Source organism: Nansenia antarctica (genome assembly GCF_963989245.1).
Source record: "Nansenia antarctica genome assembly, chromosome: 4".
Classification (NCBI taxonomy): domain Eukaryota; kingdom Metazoa; phylum Chordata; class Actinopteri; order Argentiniformes; family Microstomatidae; genus Nansenia; species Nansenia antarctica.
The window spans coordinates 212,217-232,018 of NC_137689.1; the positions used below are offsets into that span (position 1 = coordinate 212,217).

Genomic DNA, 19,802 nt, shown 5'->3' on the forward strand with positions numbered 1-19,802 from the left:
CAGACAGACCTGGGTTAGTGTTAGAGGACAGACAGACAGACAGACCTGGGTTAGTGTTAGAGGACAGACAGACAGACAGACACACCTGGGTTAGTGTTAGAGGACAGACAGACAGACCTGGGTTAGTGTTAGAGGACAGACAGACAGACAGACAGACCTGGGTTAGTGTTAGAGGACAGACAGACAGACAGACCTGGGTTAGTGTTAGAGGACAGACAGACAGACAGACCTGGGTTAGTGTTAGAGGACAGACAGACAGACAGACCTGGGTTAGTGTTAGAGGACAGACAGACAGACAGACCTGGGTTAGTGTTAGAGGACAGACAGACAGACAGACACACCTGGGTTAGTGTTAGAGGACAGACAGACAGACAGACCTGGGTTAGTGTTAGAGGACAGACAGACAGACACACCTGGGTTAGTGTTAGAGGACAGACAGACAGACAGACAGACACACCTGGGTTAGTGTTAGAGGACAGACAGACAGACAGACCTGGGTTAGTGTTAGAGGACAGACAGACAGACAGACACACCTGGGTTAGTGTTAGAGGACAGACAGACAGACCTGGGTTAGTGTTAAGGGCTCTGCACACAGCGTGCGATTTCTGTTGCACGTCAACGTTCCATTTTGAAGTTTGAATGGAAGTCTATGAGAACATCGCATTTACCCACACACGGCCCCGATTTTAATCGCACGGCGAACATTCGATTCCATTCATTTTGAATGGGACAAAGCACACGGCGTGCGAGTTTTGTCGCACTGCTTTGTCCCATTCAAAATGAATGGAATCGAATGTTCGCCGTGCGATTAAAATCGGGGCCGTGTGCGGGTAAATGCGATGCTCTCATAGACTTCCATTCAAACTTCAAAATGGAACGTTGACGTGCAACAGAAATCGCACGCTGTGTGCAGAGCCCTTTAGGGTACAGGGGGGTTAGGGCTCTTAAGAACTAGGCTGACAGCTGCTCTAGATCTATGATGGCTGTGTCTGAAGGGTCAGGAGGGTTAGGGTTGTGGTTGTGTTGGGGTTGTGGTTGTGTTAGGGTTGTGTTAGGGTTGTGGTTGTGTTGTGGTTGTGTTAGGGTTGTGTTAGGGTTGTGGTTGTGTTAGGGTTGTGGTTGTGTTAGGGTTGTGTTAGGGTTGTGGTTGTGTTAGGGTTGTGGTTGCGTTAGGGTTGTGTTAGGGTTGTGTTAGGGTTGTGTTAGGGTTGTGGTTGTGTTAGGGTTGTGTTAGGGTTGTGGTTGTGTTAGGGTTGTGGTTGTGTTAGGGTTGTGTTAGGGTTGTGGTTGTGTTAGGGTTGTGGTTGTGTTAGGGTTGTGTTAGGGTTGTGGTTGTGTTAGGGTTGTGGTTGTGTTAGGGTTGTGTTAGGGTTGTGGTTGTGTTAGGGTTGTGTTAGGGTTGTGGTTGTGTTAGGGTTGTGGTTGTGTTAGGGTTGTGTTAGGGTTGTGTTAGGGTTGTGGTTGTGTTAGGGTTGTGTTAGGGTTGTGGTTGTGTTGTGGTTGTGTTAGGGTTGTGTTAGGGTTGTGGTTGTGTTAGGGTTGTGTTAGGGTTGTGGTTGTGTTAGGGTTGTGGTTGTGTTAGGGTTGTGTTAGGGTTGTGGTTGTGTTAGGGTTGTGGTTGTGTTAGGGTTGTGTTAGGGTTGTGTTAGGGTTGTGTTAGGGTTGTGTTAGGGTTGTGGTTGTGTTAGGGTTGTGTTAGGGTTGTGGTTGTGTTGTGGTTGTGTTAGGGTTGTGTTAGGGTTGTGTTAGGGTTGTGGTTGTGTTAGGGTTGTGGTTGTGTTAGGGTTGTGTTAGGGTTGTGGTTGTGTTAGGGTTGTGTTAGGGTTGTGTTAGGGTTGTGTTAGGGTTGTGGTTGTGTTAGGGTTGTGTTAGGGTTGTGTTAGGGTTGTGTTAGGGTTGTGGTTGTGTTAGGGTTGTGTTAGGGTTGTGGTTGTGTTAGGGTTGTGGTTGTGTTAGGGTTGTGTTAGGGTTGTGGTTGTGTTAGGGTTGTGGTTGTGTTAGGGTTGTGTTAGGGTTGTGTTGTGGTTGTGTTGTGGTTGTGTTAGGGTTGTGGTTGTGTTAGGGTTGTGGTTGTGTTAGGGTTGTGTTAGGGTTGTGGTTGTGTTAGGGTTGTGGTTGTGTTAGGGTTGTGTTAGGGTTGTGTTAGGGTTGTGTTAGGGTTGTGTTAGGGTTGTGGTTGTGTTAGGGTTGTGTTAGGGTTGTGGTTGTGTTAGGGTTGTGGTTGTGTTAGGGTTGTGTTAGGGTTGTGGTTGTGTTAGGGTTGTGGTTGTGTTGTGGTTTTGTTAGGGTTGTGTTGGGGTTGTGGTTGTGTTGTGGTTGTGTTAGGGTTGTGTTAGGGTTGTGTTAGGGTTGTGGTTGTGTTGTGGTTGTGTTAGGGTTGTGTTAGGGTTGTGGTTGTGTTGTGGTTGTGTTAGGGTTGTGGTTGTGTTAGGGTTGTGTTAGGGTTGTGGTTGTGTTAGGGTGGTGGTTGTGTTGTGGTTTTGTTAGGGTTGTGTTGGGGTTGTGGTTGTGTTGTGGTTGTGTTAGGGTTGTGTTAGGGTTGTGGTTGTGTTGTGGTTGTGTTGTGGTTGTGTTAGGGTTGTGTTAGGGTTGTGGTTGTGTTGTGGTTGTGTTAGGGTTGTGTTGTGGTTGTGTTAGGGTTGTGGTTGTGTTAGGGTTGTGTTTGTGTGTCTCCAGTATGACAGACGGAGCCCAGCAGGCGCTGAGGAGGACCATGGAGATCTACTCTAAGACCACGCGCTTCGCCCTCGCATGCAACGCCTCAGACAAGATCATAGGTGAGGGGCTCCCTTAACCCTTAACCCTAACTCTTTATAAGATCATAGGTAAGGGTCTTTATAACACTGGTGTCCCCCATTACTTAACCCTCAACCCTTAACCCTAACTCTTTATAAGATCATAGGTGAGTGTCTCACCTAACCCTCAACCCTTAACCCTAACTCTTTATAAGATCATAGGTGAGGGTCTTTATAACGCTGGTGTCCCCCATTACTTAATCCTCAACCCTTAAATAAGACTAGGAAGAAATAGACAATAGAAATATTCATGCAGTTGTGTCCTATGATCAGGGGTGCACATAACTGGTGCGCCAGTGCGCATGCGTCGCCAAAATGCATGCTGTGCGGAAGATCAGCGGCATGAACGCGCTCTTGCGCACCAACAGCTGCAAGCGCTGGGAGAGGAATTTACTTCCTCAAAATCCACCTGCTGACTGCTGCATCACTGCAAGCCCCGTAACGCCATCACAACGACCACGGCGACTCCCCTCACGAAAACATTCGGAAAGTATCGTAACTTGTACTTTCATTCCGCGTATCGCGTATCGCATGGTTATCACGCCGCCACGTGACAATTCAGTCCCAAACGACTCGTCGCTAAAAGGAAAAACAACACCAAGGAACTTCACGTTTCTTTTCTCTGAAGCTTTCAAACGTTCAGACGTTTGTTTTACAGCTTCATTATCGCACCTCGACCCCTGACCCAGGGAATATGGTTGGGAATTATATTAGAAAGAAAAAAAAAAGACTTTGTTGCACAATCAAAATAATGAGCTATTTAAAGTGATAGCCTACAACATCCTCTACCATGGTTGAAATTGAGGACAGTGATAACTTACAGCAGTCAAGAGAGCAGTGATGATTATGATGATGATTAAGCTTGTAGCATAAATAAATGCTTAGGCTGTAACTTTTTGTTGAAAAGTTGATTTCAGTGTTTACAGAACAGAGCAGTGCTTAAAGAGATGTCAGTTGATTTCATTGTGTTTAAAGAACAGACATTCAGTTAGTGCTTAAAGAGATGTCAGTTGATTTCATTGTGTTTAAAGGAGTCTGACAGACTTTCATGCTTAAAGAGCAGTCATTTGATTTTGCATTTGTTTCTTTTGTTTTGCACACAATCATTTGTTCGTTCATCTTTATTTATGAATAAATGTCGTTTTTGCTAATATAAGTTATCTATGTATCCCTTTTTCATCCATCCTGTGGGACGGGTCGTGACTCGCGAGCTCGGGGAGCACCAAGCAGCATCCCTAGGTGCTCCTCTGAGCACTGGCCCCAAAAAGTTATGTGCACCCCTGCCTATGATCCATTCCATTATGATCCATTATGGGTTAGGGTTAGGTTCATGCACCTAACTGTCATGTTGTCTCAGAGCCCATCCAGTCGCGCTGCGCGGTGCTGCGCTACTCCAAGCTGCGGGACGAGCAGATCATGATGAGGCTGCTGGAGGTGGTGGAGAAGGAGAGCCTGCACACCACCGACGACGGCCTGGAGGCCATCATCTTCACCGCCCAGGGAGACATGAGACAGGTCTGGAGCTGTAGCCATGACAACCATATTCTACTCATGGATAGAAGAATGTAATTGGCTGAGAACTATTATATACAGTACCGGTATATATATATACAGGGAATATGAACTGTTGTGTTTCTCTGGTCAGGCCCTGAACAACATCCAGTCCACCAACGCTGGGTTTGGCTACATCAACAGTGACAACGTGTTCAAGGTGTGTGATGAACCACACCCCCTGCTGGTGAAGAAAATGCTGGAACATTGTGTCAAAGGCGACATTGATGAAGCTTACAAGGTATGAGCGCTCCATAGCCCTAACCCTAGGTTGTTTAACTCTAACCCTAGGTTGTTTAACTCTAACCCTAGGTTGTTTAACCCTAACCCTATGTTGTTTAACTCTAACCCTAGGTTGTTTAACCCTAACCCTAGGTTGTGTCTCTCAGGTATAATCTATCTGATCATACGTACTGTCTCTCTCAGGTATAATCTGTCTGATCATACGTACTGTGTGTCTCAGGTATAATCTGTCTGATCATACGTACTGTGTGTCTCTCAGGTTTAATCTAGCTGATGGGTTAGGGTTAGGGTCATATGTACCCTAGGGTGATATGTACTGTGTCCCTCAGATCATTGAGCACCTCTGGGCGTTGGGCTACTCTCCTGAGGACATCATTGGCAACGTGTTCAGAGTGTGTAAGACGGCCCCGATGCCAGAGTACCTGAAGCTGGAGTTCATTAAGGTAAGAGTTCATTAAGGTAAGAGTTTATTAAGGTAAGAGTTTATTAAGGTAATCATAAGCATACATGTTAATGTCCTTCTATATACACCATGTTAATGTCCTTCCATACACACCATGTTAATGTCCTTCCATACACACCATGTTAATGTCCTTCCATACACACCATGTTAATGTCCTTCCATACACACCATGTTAGCCTGTCAGGTGACTGACCTCCTCCCTCTCTCAGGAGATCGGCTACACCCACATGAAGGTGGCTGAGGGCGTCAACTCCCTGCTGCAGATGGCCGGTCTGCTGGGTCGTCTCTGCAGCATCCCTGCTGCCAGCTAGCACCTCCACACCTCCACCTCCACCACATCCCTGCTGCCAGCTAGCACCTCCACCTCCACCTGTCCACCTCCACCACATCCCTGCTGCCAGCTAGCACCTCCACCTGTCCACCTGTACACCTCCACCACATCCCTGCTGCCAGCTAGCACCTCCACACCTCCACCTCCACACCTCCACACCTCCACCACATCCCTGCTGCCAGCTAGCACCTCCACCTCCACCACATCCCTGCTGCCTCCCCAACCTGACAGACAGCCATGATGCATACCTGATATAATGGTTAGGGCTAATGTGTGTTACCTACTTGTTTACCTACTTGGGAATTGTTTGCTAATGAAAGATGTTGTACAGTATGAGACTTTTGTATTGTTGTAAGCTCCACTTCTGTAATAAACTCATTTTCTCCCTCATGTGTGTACAATAAGTATAATAAGTTATTAAACTGCATATTTGGCAAAACAGATAAATTAAGAGTTTTACAAGAACGTTATGGTTAAGGATTTATTTATGAAAAGGTCCATCACATTTTTACAAATGGGTCGTCTGGTTTGGTTATCATTCAGGTTGAGCTGCGTTCACATAATCTGGTTCATCTGTGGCAAAGAGAAGAGGTATTTAATTCCTTTTTTACAGCATTAATGCCAGCTGGTTGGGGTTAGCATTAATGCTAGCTGGTTGGGGTTAGCAGCTTACCTTCTTGCATCTTCACTTGCTCCAGGAACTCAGAGTTCTCGTAGTCTGATCCGTCTGTAGTTTAGTTGAATGAAGAAACTTGATTAAACAAACCACATCCACATCAAGGCATCTCAACATGTAATTAATGTTGACTAAGTTCAATAATTAAAAAAACATCAATCAATATGCTGTGTGGGGAATGACCATGACAAGTGCCATTTAGTGTTTTACAAGATGATTTGTCAATGCTTGAATTGGACTATCATACATCTGTACATACCAGAGTCCAGGTTGGTCGTATCGCTGATGGATCGGGTTAGGGATGGAAACACGTTCTCATATGGACACTGACCCGCATCTACAACAGGAACACAACTGACTTCATATTCACTTTGAAACGGAGGCCTAGTAAATGATGAGGCAGAAAGTATCCTAAGGAAAGATTTTGTAACAGATTTACAACACTGAGAAACAGTATGTCAGTACACAGGAGCATGCGTTGCTCAACATGACAGACTTGTGTTAACCCCTTTATTACCCTGACCCTTTATAACCCTAACCCTTTATCAAGACGCATTGTTGTCTGTCGCTCTTGACGGTGTGGTTTTGTTGAAGCTTGACATTTCTTTCAACAGCAGATCTCTTTACCTGAGAGGAAGTCACGTGACTATGAGGTTAGGCTTAGTATGGGGTTAGGCTTAGTATGGGGTTAGGGCTAGTCATGGGGCCCCAATTTGCTTGTGCAAAACTTGGTAGAATAGCCATTAGCCTTATAACCTAGCCAATGCCATATATAGCCTAGCCTTATATAACCTAGCCTTCATAACACCTTTATTGATCAAACTACAACTGCAGCCAGATGCCGTGGTCACCAAGGGACCGTTCACCTTCTCACTGTGTGACTCCTGCTGTCATGTTAAACACGAACACAGAATGTGTTCACAAAAAAGTGTGTGTGACTCAAATGTGAATGTGAATATGGGTTCATCAGAAGAGATGAGGTCTGTTCTGGTTCTGTTCTGGTTCTTACCAGAGCCGGAGCTTCTCTCTGCGTTGGTCTCATCCAGGTTCTGGTACACCAGCGTTGGGATTGGATCTCTGTAAAACACATGTTTATACACATTATTATATATGTTTATAACTGATATAACTGATATTTATAACTGATTTATAACTGATTTGTATTGAAACAACATTTAATAAGATCACTGTGAGTGGATCATGTTTAATATTTTTAATTGAACATCAAAGAATAAGATACTCACACGTATGTTGGCTCAAAGCTTCCCCTTTGAGCTGATAAAACACAATGTAAAGGTCATAATTAGAACTGAGCCTTACAGCGTTGTTTTAGACATTGTGTTTTCAAAATGGAAATGTTTAACACTTACAGTACGTTATACTGTACTAACTCTAATAACTCATACATTGTGTAATTATTGACGGATAATCAACTTACCATTTTTGACATTTTGATACTTGGGTTGGTCCTCCCTTACAGCTGTTAAGGTAATTATGGGTTAAGATACACAGGTACATTTCTGTTGCAACATCTGTCATGGTAGTAATGTTACATTAATATGTTCATTAATATATTATGTTAATTATTATGTCTAGGTTTATTAAGTTAATTAATATGTCTAGGTGTAATATGTTAATGTGGGTTTAAGCAGCTTACCTTGTGATGTTTGTGGAGACGCCACTGGGGGTTCCCTAGAAAATATACAGTTTAAACTACAGACCAGGAGTTAACCTACCCCTAAACTATCAACTACAGACCAGGAGTTAACCTACCCCTAAACTATCAACTACAGACCAGGAGTTAACCTAACCCTAAACTATCAACTACAGACCAGGAGTTAACCTACCCCTAAACTATCAACTACAGACCAGGAGTTAACCTACCCCTAACATATCAACTACAGACCAGGAGTTAACCTAACCCTAACCCTATTAGTTATATTTGTTATAAGTAGTTATATTTGTTGTCACTATCGATCTTGTATTAATGAGTGGTGTAACAAATATGTGAGTGTAAACTGTAGTTTCAGCTGTCACTATGATGGGACAGGTAAAGAGGGTTACAGTACGTACTCTGGTGTCGGAGGCAGCTGTCTGACAATCTGGTTTGTTTTTGTGACTAGAAAAGACAAAAAGATGGAACATGTCTTAGTCAGAGAACATAGTCAGAGAACGGTCATTACTGCAGACTTACGACGCTGCAGATCAATAATAATACAGATTAACAACCACTAAGCAGAGGGTCAGGTACCTGTCTGAGTGTTACTAATCATACTAACCCTAATACTGTTATACTACTGACAGTGATCTGCTCTTTAAGGTTACCTGTTGTTTACCTGTTTTAGATCTCGTTACTGCAAACCTGCTGCCTTCACGGTGGCTGGAGTTACATGATGGAAAAATCACATGTTCATTTATTACGACACTGTACAATGTTGTATTACTCACAAGTCTTCATTGCTGACATTTATGAACAGCCAATAAGGATGATTTCTGATGACTGGTGTTTATGGAATGACTCTTTGCTTATTCTGCTAACAGATTTTACCTTATTATCATACCAATACAGTCATATTTGTTTTTTAATAGTCAAACTGTATCAACACTTACAATATTTGGGGGTCATAAATTTGATTTTCTTCATGTATTATACCTACAGAGGAAGAAAAGGAGTACAGTTATGTCGGTACATTCAACACTTCACTGATGCTAACCGTTAGCAACCCTAACCCCAGGTCGTCTGCTATAGTGTTTCACAACAACTGCAAATAAAGTTAACTGACTTAAGATGAAGTACAACTGTGTGGAATAGATGTACAGGTAGAAATGATTGATATATAACCCTAACCCTAATATGTGAGAAAATGACTCTCCCTTACTGGTTTTCCTCCGGCACCACAGACAGAACACAGACAGCGTGCTCAGAGCAGCCACAGACACAGCTGCCACGACAGCTCCTTGTGGGCTGAAGAAGATGGCTATCATTCCTAAACAAGAGAAGAAGAAGTTTATCATTCCTAAACAAGAGAAGAAGAAGGTTATCATTCCTAAACAAGAGAAGAAGAAGGTTATCATTCCTAAACAAGAGAAGAAGAAGGTTATCATTCCTAAACAAGAGAAGATGGTTATCATTCCTAAACAAGAGAAGAAGAAGGTTATCATTCCTAAACAAGAGAAGAAGAAGGTTATCATTCCTAAACAAGAGAAGATGGTTATCATTCCTAAACAAGAGAAGAAGATGGTTATCATTCCTAAACAAGAGAAGAAGGTTATCATTCCTAAACAAGAGAAGATGGTTATCATTCCTAAACAAGAGAAGAAGGTTATCATTCCTAAACAAGAGAAGAAGAAGGTTATCATTCCTAAACAAGAGAAGAAGAAGGTTATCATTCCTAAACAAGAGAAGAAGAAGGTTATCATTCCTAAACAGAGAAGAAGGTTATCATTCCTAAACAAGAGAAGAAGGTTATCATTCCTAAACAAGAGAAGAAGGTTATCATTCCTAAACAAGAGAAGAAGGTTATCATTCCTAAACAAGAGAAGAAGATGGTTATCATTCCTAAACAAGAGAAGAAGGTTATCATTCCTAAACAAGAGAAGAAGAAGGTTATCATTCCTAAACAAGAGAAGATGGTTATCATTCCTAAACAAGAGAAGATGGTTATCATTCCTAAACAAGAGAAGAAGGTTATCATTCCTAAACAAGAGAAGATGGTTATCATTCCTAAACAAGAGAAGAAGGTTATCATTCCTAAACAAGAGAAGAAGAAGGTTATCATTCCTAAACAGAGAAGAAGGTTATCATTCCTAAACAAGAGAAGAAGGTTATCATTCCTAAACAGAGAAGATGGTTATCATTCCTAAACAAGAGAAGAAGAAGGTTATCATTCCTAAACAAGAGAAGAAGAAGGTTATCATTCCTAAACAAGAGAAGATGGTTATCATTCCTAAACAAGAGAAGAAGGTTATCATTCCTAAACAAGAGAAGAAGAAGGTTATCATTCCTAAACAAGAGAAGATGGTTATCATTCCTAAACAAGAGAAGATGGTTATCATTCCTAAACAAGAGAAGAAGGTTATCATTCCTAAACAAGAGAAGAAGGTTATCATTCCTAAACAAGAGAAGATGGTTATCATTCCTAAACAAGAGAAGAAGGTTATCATTCCTAAACAAGAGAAGAAGGTTATCATTCCTAAACAAGAGAAGAAGGTTATCATTCCTAAACAAGAGAAGAAGAAGGTTATCATTCCTAAACAAGAGAAGAAGGTTATCATTCCTAAACAAGAGAAGATGGTTATCATTCCTAAACAAGAGAAGATGGTTATCATTCCTAAACAGAGAAGAAGAAGTTTATCATTCCTAAACAAGAGAAGAAGAAGGTTATCATTCCTAAACAAGAGAAGAAGAAGGTTATCATTCCTAAACAAAGAAGATAAGAAACAACAAAGCATTCTCTTTCATATTATCCATGTTTGATCCGAAAGTGTTACCTGAATAAATTCACAGAGATCCTGCTTATCCTGCTTTTTTTTCTTGCTAAAAATGAAGCTCACACTAATAATGAATACCTGTTATTAAAATGCACAATAGCTTCCTGGCGGTATGCTGAGCTGGTTAGGGTTACAGGCTACACAAACCTCCAGCATACACCTTGTTTTCTGAAGACACTTGCAAATTCCAAGATTATTGGATGTTTGTGGACTGTCAACTTCAATGACCGAGGCTGTAATGGAAGCTGTGACAAGGGTAGGGGACTAAAGTGTGGGGGGCTAGGGGACTAAAGCGTGGGGGGCTAGGGGACTAAAGCGTGGGGGGCTAGGGGACTAAAGCGTGGGGGGCTAGGGGACTAAAGCGTGGGGGGCTAGGGGACTAAAGCGTGGGGGGCTAGGGGACTAAAGCGTGGGGGGCTAGGGGACTAAAGCGTGGGGGGCTAGGGGACTAAAGCGTGGGGGGCTAGGGGACTAAAGCGTGGGGGGCTAGGGGACTAAAGCGTGGGGGGCTAGGGGACTAAAGCGTGGGGGGCTAGGGTACTAAAGCGTGGGGGGCTAGGGGACTATAGTGTGGGGGGCTAGGGGACTAAAGCGTGGGGGGCTAGGGGACTAAAGCGTGGGGGGCTAGGGGACTAAAGCGTGGGGGGCTAGGGTACTAAAGCGTGGGGGGCTAGGGGACTATAGTGTGGGGGGCTAGGGGACTAAAGCGTGGGGGGCTAGGGGACTATAGTGTGGGGGGCTAGGGGACTAAAGCGTGGGGGGCTAGGGGACTAAAGCGTGGGGGGCTAGGGGACTATAGTGTGGGGGGCTAGGGGACTAAAGCGTGGGGGGCTAGGGTACTAAAGCGTGGGGGGCTAGGGGACTATAGTGTGGGGGGCTAGGGGACTAAAGCGTGGGGGGCTAGGGTACTAAAGCGTGGGGGGCTAGGGGACTAAAGCGTGGGGGGATAGGGGACTAAAGCGTGGGGGGCTAGGGTACTAAAGCGTGGGGGGCTAGGGGACTAAAGCGTGGGGGGCTAGGGGACTAAAGCGTGGGGGCTAGGGGACTAAAGCGTGGGGGGCTAGGGTACTAAAGCGTGGGGGGCTAGGGGACTAAAGCGTGGGGGGCTAGGGGACTAAAGCGTGGGGGGCTAGGGGACTAAAGCGTGGGGGCTAGGGGACTAAAGCGTGGGGGGCTAGGGGACTATAGTGTGGGGGGCTAGGGGACTAAAGCGTGGGGGGCTAGGGGACTAAAGCGTGGGGGGCTAGGGGACTAAAGCGTGGGGGGCTAGGGGACTAAAGCGTGGGGGCTAGGGGACTAAAGCGTGGGGGGCTAGGGGACTATAGTGTGGGGGGCTAGGGGACTAAAGCGTGGGGGGCTAGGGGACTAAAGCGTGGGGGGCTAGGGTACTAAAGCGTGGGGGGCTAGGGGACTAAAGCGTGGGGGGCTAGGGGACTAAAGCGTGGGGGGCTAGGGGACTAAAGTGTGGGGGGCTAGGGGACTAAAGCGTGGGGGGCTAGGGGACTATAGCGTGGGGGGCTAGGGGACTAAAGCGTGGGGGGCTAGGGTACTAAAGCGTGGGGGGCTAGGGGACTAAAGCGTGGGGGGCTAGGGGACTAAAGTGTGGGGGGCTAGGGGACTAAAGCGTGGGGGGCTAGGGGACTAAAGCGTGGGGGGCTAGGGGACTATAGCGTGGGGGGCTAGGGGACTAAAGCGTGGGGGGCTAGGGGACTATAGTGTGGGGGGCTAGGGGACTAAAGTGTGGGGGGCTAGGGGACTAAAGCGTGGGGGGCTAGGGGACTATAGCGTGGGGGGCTAGGGGACTAAAGCGTGGGGGGCTAGGGGACTATAGTGTGGGGGGCTAGGGGACTAAAGCGTGGGGGGCTAGGGGACTATAGTGTGGGGGGCTAGGGTACTAAAGCGTGGGGGGCTAGGGGACTAAAGCGTGGGGGGCTAGGGGACTAAAGTGTGGGGGGCTAGGGGACTAAAGCGTGGGGGGCTAGGGGACTATAGTGTGGGGGGCTAGGGGACTAAAGCGTGGGGGGCTAGGGGACTATAGTGTGGGGGGCTAGGGGACTATAGTGTGGGGGGCTAGGGGACTAAAGCGTGGGGGGCTAGGGGACTAAAGCGTGGGGGGCTAGGGGACTAAAGCGTGGGGGGCTAGGGTACTAAAGCGTGGGGGGCTAGGGGACTAAAGCGTGGGGGGCTAGGGGACTAAAGCGTGGGGGGCTAGGGGACTAAAGCGTGGGGGGCTAGGGGACTAAAGCGTGGGGGGCTAGGGGACTAAAGCGTGGGGGGCTAGGGGACTATAGTGTGGGGGGCTAGGGGACTATAGCGTGGGGGGCTAGGGGACTAAAGCGTGGGGGGCTAGGGGACTAAAGCGTGGGGGGCTAGGGGACTAAAGCGTGGGGGGCTAGGGGACTAAAGCGTGGGGGGCTAGGGGACTAAAGCGTGGGGGGCTAGGGGACTAAAGCGTGGGGGGCTAGGGGACTAAAGCGTGGGGGGCTAGGGGACTAAAGCGTGGGGGGCTAGGGGACTAAAGCGTGGGGGGCTAGGGGACTATAGCGTGGGGGGCTAGGGGACTAAAGCGTGGGGGGCTAGGGGACTAAAGCGTGGGGGGCTAGGGGACTAAAGCGTGGGGGGCTAGGGGACTAAAGCGTGGGGGGCTAGGGGACTAAAGCGTGGGGGGCTAGGGGACTAAAGCGTGGGGGGCTAGGGGACTAAAGCGTGGGGGGCTAGGGGACTAAAGCGTGGGGGGCTAGGGGACTAAAGCGTGGGGGGCTAGGGGACTAAAGCGTGGGGGGCTAGGGGACTAAAGCGTGGGGGGCTAGGGGACTAAAGCGTGGGGGGCTAGGGGACTAAAGCGTGGGGGGCTAGGGGACTAAAGCGTGGGGGGCTAGGGGACTAAAGTGTGGGGGGCTAGGGGACTAAAGCGTGGGGGGCTAGGGGACTATAGTGTGGGGGGCTAGGGGACTAAAGCGTGGGGGGCTAGGGGACTATAGTGTGGGGGGCTAGGGGACTATAGTGTGGGGGGCTAGGGGACTATAGTGTGGGGGGCTAGGGGACTAAAGCGTGGGGGGCTAGGGGACTATAGTGTGGGGGGCTAGGGGACTAAAGCGTGGGGGGCTAGGGGACTATAGCGTGGGGGGCTAGGGGACTAAAGCGTGGGGGGCTAGGGGACTATAGTGTGGGGGGCTAGGGGACTAAAGCGTGGGGGGCTAGGGGACTATAGCGTGGGGGGCTAGGGGACTAAAGCGTGGGGGGCTAGGGGACTATAGCGTGGGGGGCTAGGGGACTAAAGCGTGGGGGGCTAGGGGACTATAGTGTGGGGGGCTAGGGGACTAAAGCGTGGGGGGCTAGGGTACTAAAGCGTGGGGGGCTAGGGGACTAAAGCGTGGGGGGCTAGGGGACTAAAGTGTGGGGGGCTAGGGGACTAAAGCGTGGGGGGCTAGGGGACTATAGTGTGGGGGGCTAGGGGACTAAAGCGTGGGGGGCTAGGGGACTATAGTGTGGGGGGCTAGGGGACTATAGTGTGGGGGGCTAGGGGACTAAAGCGTGGGGGGCTAGGGGACTAAAGCGTGGGGGGCTAGGGGACTAAAGCGTGGGGGGCTAGGGTACTAAAGCGTGGGGGGCTAGGGGACTAAAGCGTGGGGGGCTAGGGGACTAAAGCGTGGGGGGCTAGGGGACTAAAGCGTGGGGGGCTAGGGGACTAAAGCGTGGGGGGCTAGGGGACTAAAGCGTGGGGGGCTAGGGGACTAAAGCGTGGGGGGCTAGGGGACTAAAGCGTGGGGGGCTAGGGGACTATAGTGTGGGGGGCTAGGGGACTATAGCGTGGGGGGCTAGGGGACTAAAGCGTGGGGGGCTAGGGGACTAAAGCGTGGGGGGCTAGGGGACTAAAGCGTGGGGGGCTAGGGGACTAAAGCGTGGGGGGCTAGGGGACTAAAGCGTGGGGGGCTAGGGGACTAAAGCGTGGGGGGCTAGGGGACTAAAGCGTGGGGGGCTAGGGGACTAAAGCGTGGGGGGCTAGGGGACTAAAGCGTGGGGGGCTAGGGGACTAAAGCGTGGGGGGCTAGGGGACTAAAGCGTGGGGGGCTAGGGGACTAAAGCGTGGGGGGCTAGGGGACTAAAGCGTGGGGGGCTAGGGGACTAAAGCGTGGGGGGCTAGGGGACTAAAGCGTGGGGGGCTAGGGGACTAAAGCGTGGGGGGCTAGGGGACTAAAGCGTGGGGGGCTAGGGGACTAAAGCGTGGGGGGCTAGGGTACTAAAGCGTGGGGGGCTAGGGTACTAAAGCGTGGGGGGCTAGGGGACTAAAGCGTGGGGGGCTAGGGGACTAAAGTGTGGGGGGCTAGGGGACTAAAGCGTGGGGGGCTAGGGGACTATAGTGTGGGGGGCTAGGGGACTAAAGCGTGGGGGGCTAGGGGACTATAGTGTGGGGGGCTAGGGGACTATAGTGTGGGGGGCTAGGGGACTATAGTGTGGGGGGCTAGGGGACTAAAGCGTGGGGGGCTAGGGGACTATAGTGTGGGGGGCTAGGGGACTAAAGCGTGGGGGGCTAGGGGACTATAGCGTGGGGGGCTAGGGGACTAAAGCGTGGGGGGCTAGGGGACTATAGTGTGGGGGGCTAGGGGACTAAAGCGTGGGGGGCTAGGGGACTATAGCGTGGGGGGCTAGGGGACTAAAGCGTGGGGGGCTAGGGGACTATAGCGTGGGGGGCTAGGGGACTAAAGCGTGGGGGGCTAGGGGACTATAGTGTGGGGGGCTAGGGGACTAAAGCGTGGGGGGCTAGGGGACTAAAGCGTGGGGGGCTAGGGGACTAAAGCGTGGGGGGCTAGGGGACTAAAGCGTGGGGGGCTAGGGGACTAAAGCGTGGGGGGCTAGGGGACTAAAGCGTGGGGGGCTAGGGGACTAAAGCGTGGGGGGCTAGGGGACTAAAGCGTGGGGGGCTAGGGGACTAAAGCGTGGGGGGCTAGGGTACTAAAGCGTGGGGGGCTAGGGTACTAAAGCGTGGGGGGCTAGGGGACTAAAGCGTGGGGGGCTAGGGGACTAAAGTGTGGGGGGCTAGGGGACTAAAGCGTGGGGGGCTAGGGGACTATAGTGTGGGGGGCTAGGGGACTAAAGCGTGGGGGGCTAGGGGACTATAGTGTGGGGGGCTAGGGGACTATAGTGTGGGGGGCTAGGGGACTAAAGCGTGGGGGGCTAGGGGACTAAAGCGTGGGGGGCTAGGGGACTAAAGCGTGGGGGGCTAGGGTACTAAAGCGTGGGGGGCTAGGGGACTAAAGCGTGGGGGGCTAGGGGACTAAAGCGTGGGGGGCTAGGGGACTAAAGCGTGGGGGGCTAGGGGACTAAAGCGTGGGGGGCTAGGGGACTAAAGCGTGGGGGGCTAGGGGACTATAGTGTGGGGGGCTAGGGGACTATAGCGTGGGGGGCTAGGGGACTAAAGCGTGGGGGGCTAGGGGACTAAAGCGTGGGGGGCTAGGGGACTAAAGCGTGGGGGGCTAGGGGACTATAGTGTGGGGGGCTAGGGGACTATAGTGTGGGGGGCTAGGGGACTATAGTGTGGGGGGCTAGGGGACTAAAGCGTGGGGGGCTAGGGGACTAAAGCGTGGGGGGCTAGGGTACTAAAGCGTGGGGGGCTAGGGGACTAAAGCGTGGGGGGCTAGGGTACTAAAGCGTGGGGGGCTAGGGGACTAAAGCGTGGGGGGCTAGGGGACTATAGTGTGGGGGGCTAGGGGACTAAAGCGTGGGGGGCTAGGGTACTAAAGCGTGGGGGGCTAGGGTACTAAAGCGTGGGGGGCTAGGGGACTAAAGTGTGGGGGGCTAGGGGACTAAAGCGTGGGGGGCTAGGGGACTAAAGCGTGGGGGGCTAGGGGACTAAAGCGTGGGGGGCTAGGGGACTAAAGCGTGGGGGGCTAGGGGACTAAAGTGTGGGGGGCTAGGGGACTAAAGCGTGGGGGGCTAGGGGACTAAAGCGTGGGGGGCTAGGGGACTAAAGCGTGGGGGGCTAGGGGACTAAAGCGTGGGGGGCTAGGGGACTAAAGCGTGGGGGGCTAGGGTACTAAAGCGTGGGGGGCTAGGGGACTAAAGCGTGGGGGGCTAGGGGACTATAGTGTGGGGGGCTAGGGGACTATAGTGTGGGGGGCTAGGGGACTATAGTGTGGGGGGCTAGGGGACTAAAGCGTGGGGGGCTAGGGGACTAAAGCGTGGGGGGCTAGGGTACTAAAGCGTGGGGGGCTAGGGGACTAAAGCGTGGGGACAAAGAGAAAGTCGTTTAAAATGTGTTCCAGTAAACAGAACGCAGCTAACCACAGGAAGTGTGTGGTCATCTGATGCAGCCATGACGCTATTGTGTAAAACGTCTATTCAGAAGATCTCTGCACCCTATTGTTAAAACGTATAAACTTATACTTGATCACCAAATGTATTGGTCAGATAAAATAATGAAGTGGTGTATCTGGTATAGTGGTATATATTGAACATGTGTCTACATTTATCAGTTTTGGGAATCAAACATTATGTAAGTCCATTGTTTTAACCTTTTGCCTCAGATTAACATGTGATCTGAAACCCTGGTCTTGAACCAACTATGAACCATCATAGTTAGTCAACGTATTAGGCTAAACCTTTATACTGACATGGATGCTACACATTAGCAAATACACATCCAAAAACATTTGAGACGCCATACAGACAAAAGCAAAATGTCATAAAACATCAAGAAATACACTTAGTGGACTTCACATTTGGTGTTAGGCCGAAAAACACACAACACGTCCCTCTCTCACTGTACCCCCTTAAAAATAATGCGTCCTCAACCTCTACCCTCCTCTAACCTCTCCTACACTTCAGTTCACCTGAAGGTCGGACATTTTAACCGTAGACATTTTAAACATGTTGATCTTGGCTTTGTTTTACCTTCAGTGAATCCTCTTCAGCCTGCGTCTGTCCTCCCTACAGCCTCTCTGGCAGGGCTGGGTTAGACAGTCTCTCTGTCAGGGCCGTGGTTAGACAGAGCCGGGGGGTTAGACAGCGCTGGGGGTAAGCAGCAGAAGGGGCTTCCTGTTTCTAACTGAACTCACCACATCCGTCCCTCAGTGGACAGAGAGGCAGAGAGACAGAGAGGCAGAGAGGCACGGAGGCAGAGAGACAGAGAGACAGAGAGGCAGAGAGACAGAGAGGCAGAGAGACAGAGAGAGACAGAGAGACAGAGAGACAGAGAGGCAGACAGGCAGAGAGACAGAGAGACAGAGAGGCAGAGAGGCACGGAGGCAGAGAGACAGAGAGGCAGAGAGACAGAGAGGCAGAGAGACAGAGAGACAGAGAGGCAGAGAGGCAGAGAGACAGAGAGACACAGAGACAGAGAGACACAGAGGCAGAGAGGCAGAGAGGCAGAGAGACAGAGAGACAGAGAGGCAGAGAGGCACGGAGGCAGAGAGGCAGAGAGACAGAGAGGCAGAGAGACAGAGAGGCAGAGAGACAGAGAGAGACAGAGAGACAGAGAGGCAGACAGGCAGAGAGACAGAGAGACAGAGAGACACAGAGACAGAGAGACACAGAGACAGAGAGACAGAGAGACAGAGAGACACAGAGACAGAGAGACAGAGAGACACAGAGACAGAGAGACACAGAGGCAGAGAGGCAGAGAGGCAGAGAGGCGACCACCATGGAGGGTTAGGGTCCTTCATACCTGCAGGGTGGAGGGGACATACGTATCACAACAAAACATCCAGTTGTCAGGTAGAAAAGATAGTTTGTTAGCTTGATAGACAGAAACACGTTTAGTCATTCAGCCAAAAGGCCAAAACAGTTATAGAATTCTGCTCCCCTGTGTCCTGAGCGTTTAGGGCAGTCAACACATCATATCATACAAATGTAATGATGTCATAATGTATGTAATCATATCATACAAATGTAATGATGTCATAATGTATGTAATCATATAATACAAATGTAATGATGTCATAATGTATGTAATCATATCATTCAAATGTAATGTGTGTCATAATGTATGTAATCATATCATTCAAATGTAACGTGTGTCATAATGTATGGAATCATATAATACAAATGTAATGATGTCATAATGTATGGAATCATATCATTCAAATAAACTTGACATGGATATCTTCTACCAGGGGAACACATATCAATATAACGCTTCAGGAGTCAAAACAATAAACTAAAAGTGGTGATTAATTGTTCAGGCTCATGGGGCCAACAATGTCTGACTAAATAAGTGAGATATTATAAACATTATAGATCTCATAATTATAAATATCATATCAACCAGGGCACTTTTTTATGTCCCTTTTCAAATCTTCCCTGATCTTTAATTGTCCTAAATTATCTTTCCACTGAAATTAAATATACGCAGTTTCATACTAACAGACTTTCATCTCTATGTAGAGATCACTTTACAATAACTTTTGATTGTAAAAAAAAAAGATATCATTATGCTAAACGAGGTTCTAAGGAATAACTAGTATTGCTCTTTTTACGTACTCACATATTCCGTTTTATATGAGTGACATTCAGGTAGATAATTCAGATGTAGTGAATATCATTAATAGTTAAATATCACATTTATGTTTGAAGATGGAAAAAGTATCAGACCATCTTTCACCTTTTTCATTATAGATTTCATCAATGGTAAATCCCCCAAATTGATGAAAACCATGTCTAGAAATTCGAAAAAATATAAATATATATCAATATACTGTATATCATGCCCCTTCTATAGATATGATCTGAAAAAACATGGTTGTGCTTTGATATACCACGGGCGGCTTTAGTTCCTCTACTAAATGTGTAATAATAATAACAAAGTGACAATGGGTGTGTTTGTTCAAAATGGCAGAGTAGCGTACTGTTCCACCGGCGTTATTTTTTTCGCAAAATTATGAATTATTTGTTTGATTTGTTTTAGCGGTTATCTTAGATCACGACTGAACTAGTTATGTGCAGTTATGTGTGTTGCATTTATTAAGTTTGTTGGCTGGGATTCTGGAGGGGCATTACCAGCCTAACGTTACAAATACAGATTATTGTCGTATCTTGACCAAAGGTCCACATATCTAATAAAGTTAATAGTAACTAAGTAGTCAATCGAAGAAACATTTCATCAGTACTTCCAAAACACTTTTTTGAAAAAGAATGTGTTAAATTGAATAATTGTCACACTTGAGGGCCTTCCCATATCACATATTGCATCTGCTGTTGAGTTTCAAATAATTGAGAATAACACACAAAACTTTATTGCCACAATTTAACATAAGA

General features: G+C 48.4%; 2 protein-coding genes across 2 annotated transcripts in view; one reads left to right on the forward strand and one right to left on the reverse strand.

Annotated features, from left to right (window-relative positions):
• The window catches only part of rfc2 (replication factor C (activator 1) 2), a 9,968-nt gene extending 4,367 nt beyond the window's left edge, over positions 1 to 5,601 (forward strand). Inside the window, exons 6-10 of the mRNA XM_080530237.1 lie at positions 2,677 to 2,777; positions 4,153 to 4,310; positions 4,441 to 4,587; positions 4,919 to 5,032; positions 5,262 to 5,601. Of these exons, the coding sequence (XP_080386363.1) occupies positions 2,677 to 2,777; positions 4,153 to 4,310; positions 4,441 to 4,587; positions 4,919 to 5,032; positions 5,262 to 5,363 (622 nt within the window). The 3' untranslated portion in view covers positions 5,364 to 5,601. The remainder of the gene's footprint in view (positions 1 to 2,676; positions 2,778 to 4,152; positions 4,311 to 4,440; positions 4,588 to 4,918; positions 5,033 to 5,261) is intronic.
• A 1,328-nt stretch (positions 5,602 to 6,929) lies between these two features.
• On the reverse strand, positions 6,930 to 9,044 carry LOC308154835 (uncharacterized protein; the record flags this gene model as incomplete). Its single annotated transcript, XM_080528053.1, has 6 exons — positions 6,930 to 6,943; positions 7,069 to 7,136; positions 7,304 to 7,334; positions 8,396 to 8,439; positions 8,670 to 8,712; positions 8,939 to 9,044. The coding sequence occupies 6 exons, from the start codon at positions 9,042 to 9,044 to the stop codon at positions 6,930 to 6,932; spliced, it is 306 nt and encodes a 101-aa protein (XP_080384179.1).
• Between the last annotated feature and the right edge of the window lie 10,758 nt (positions 9,045 to 19,802).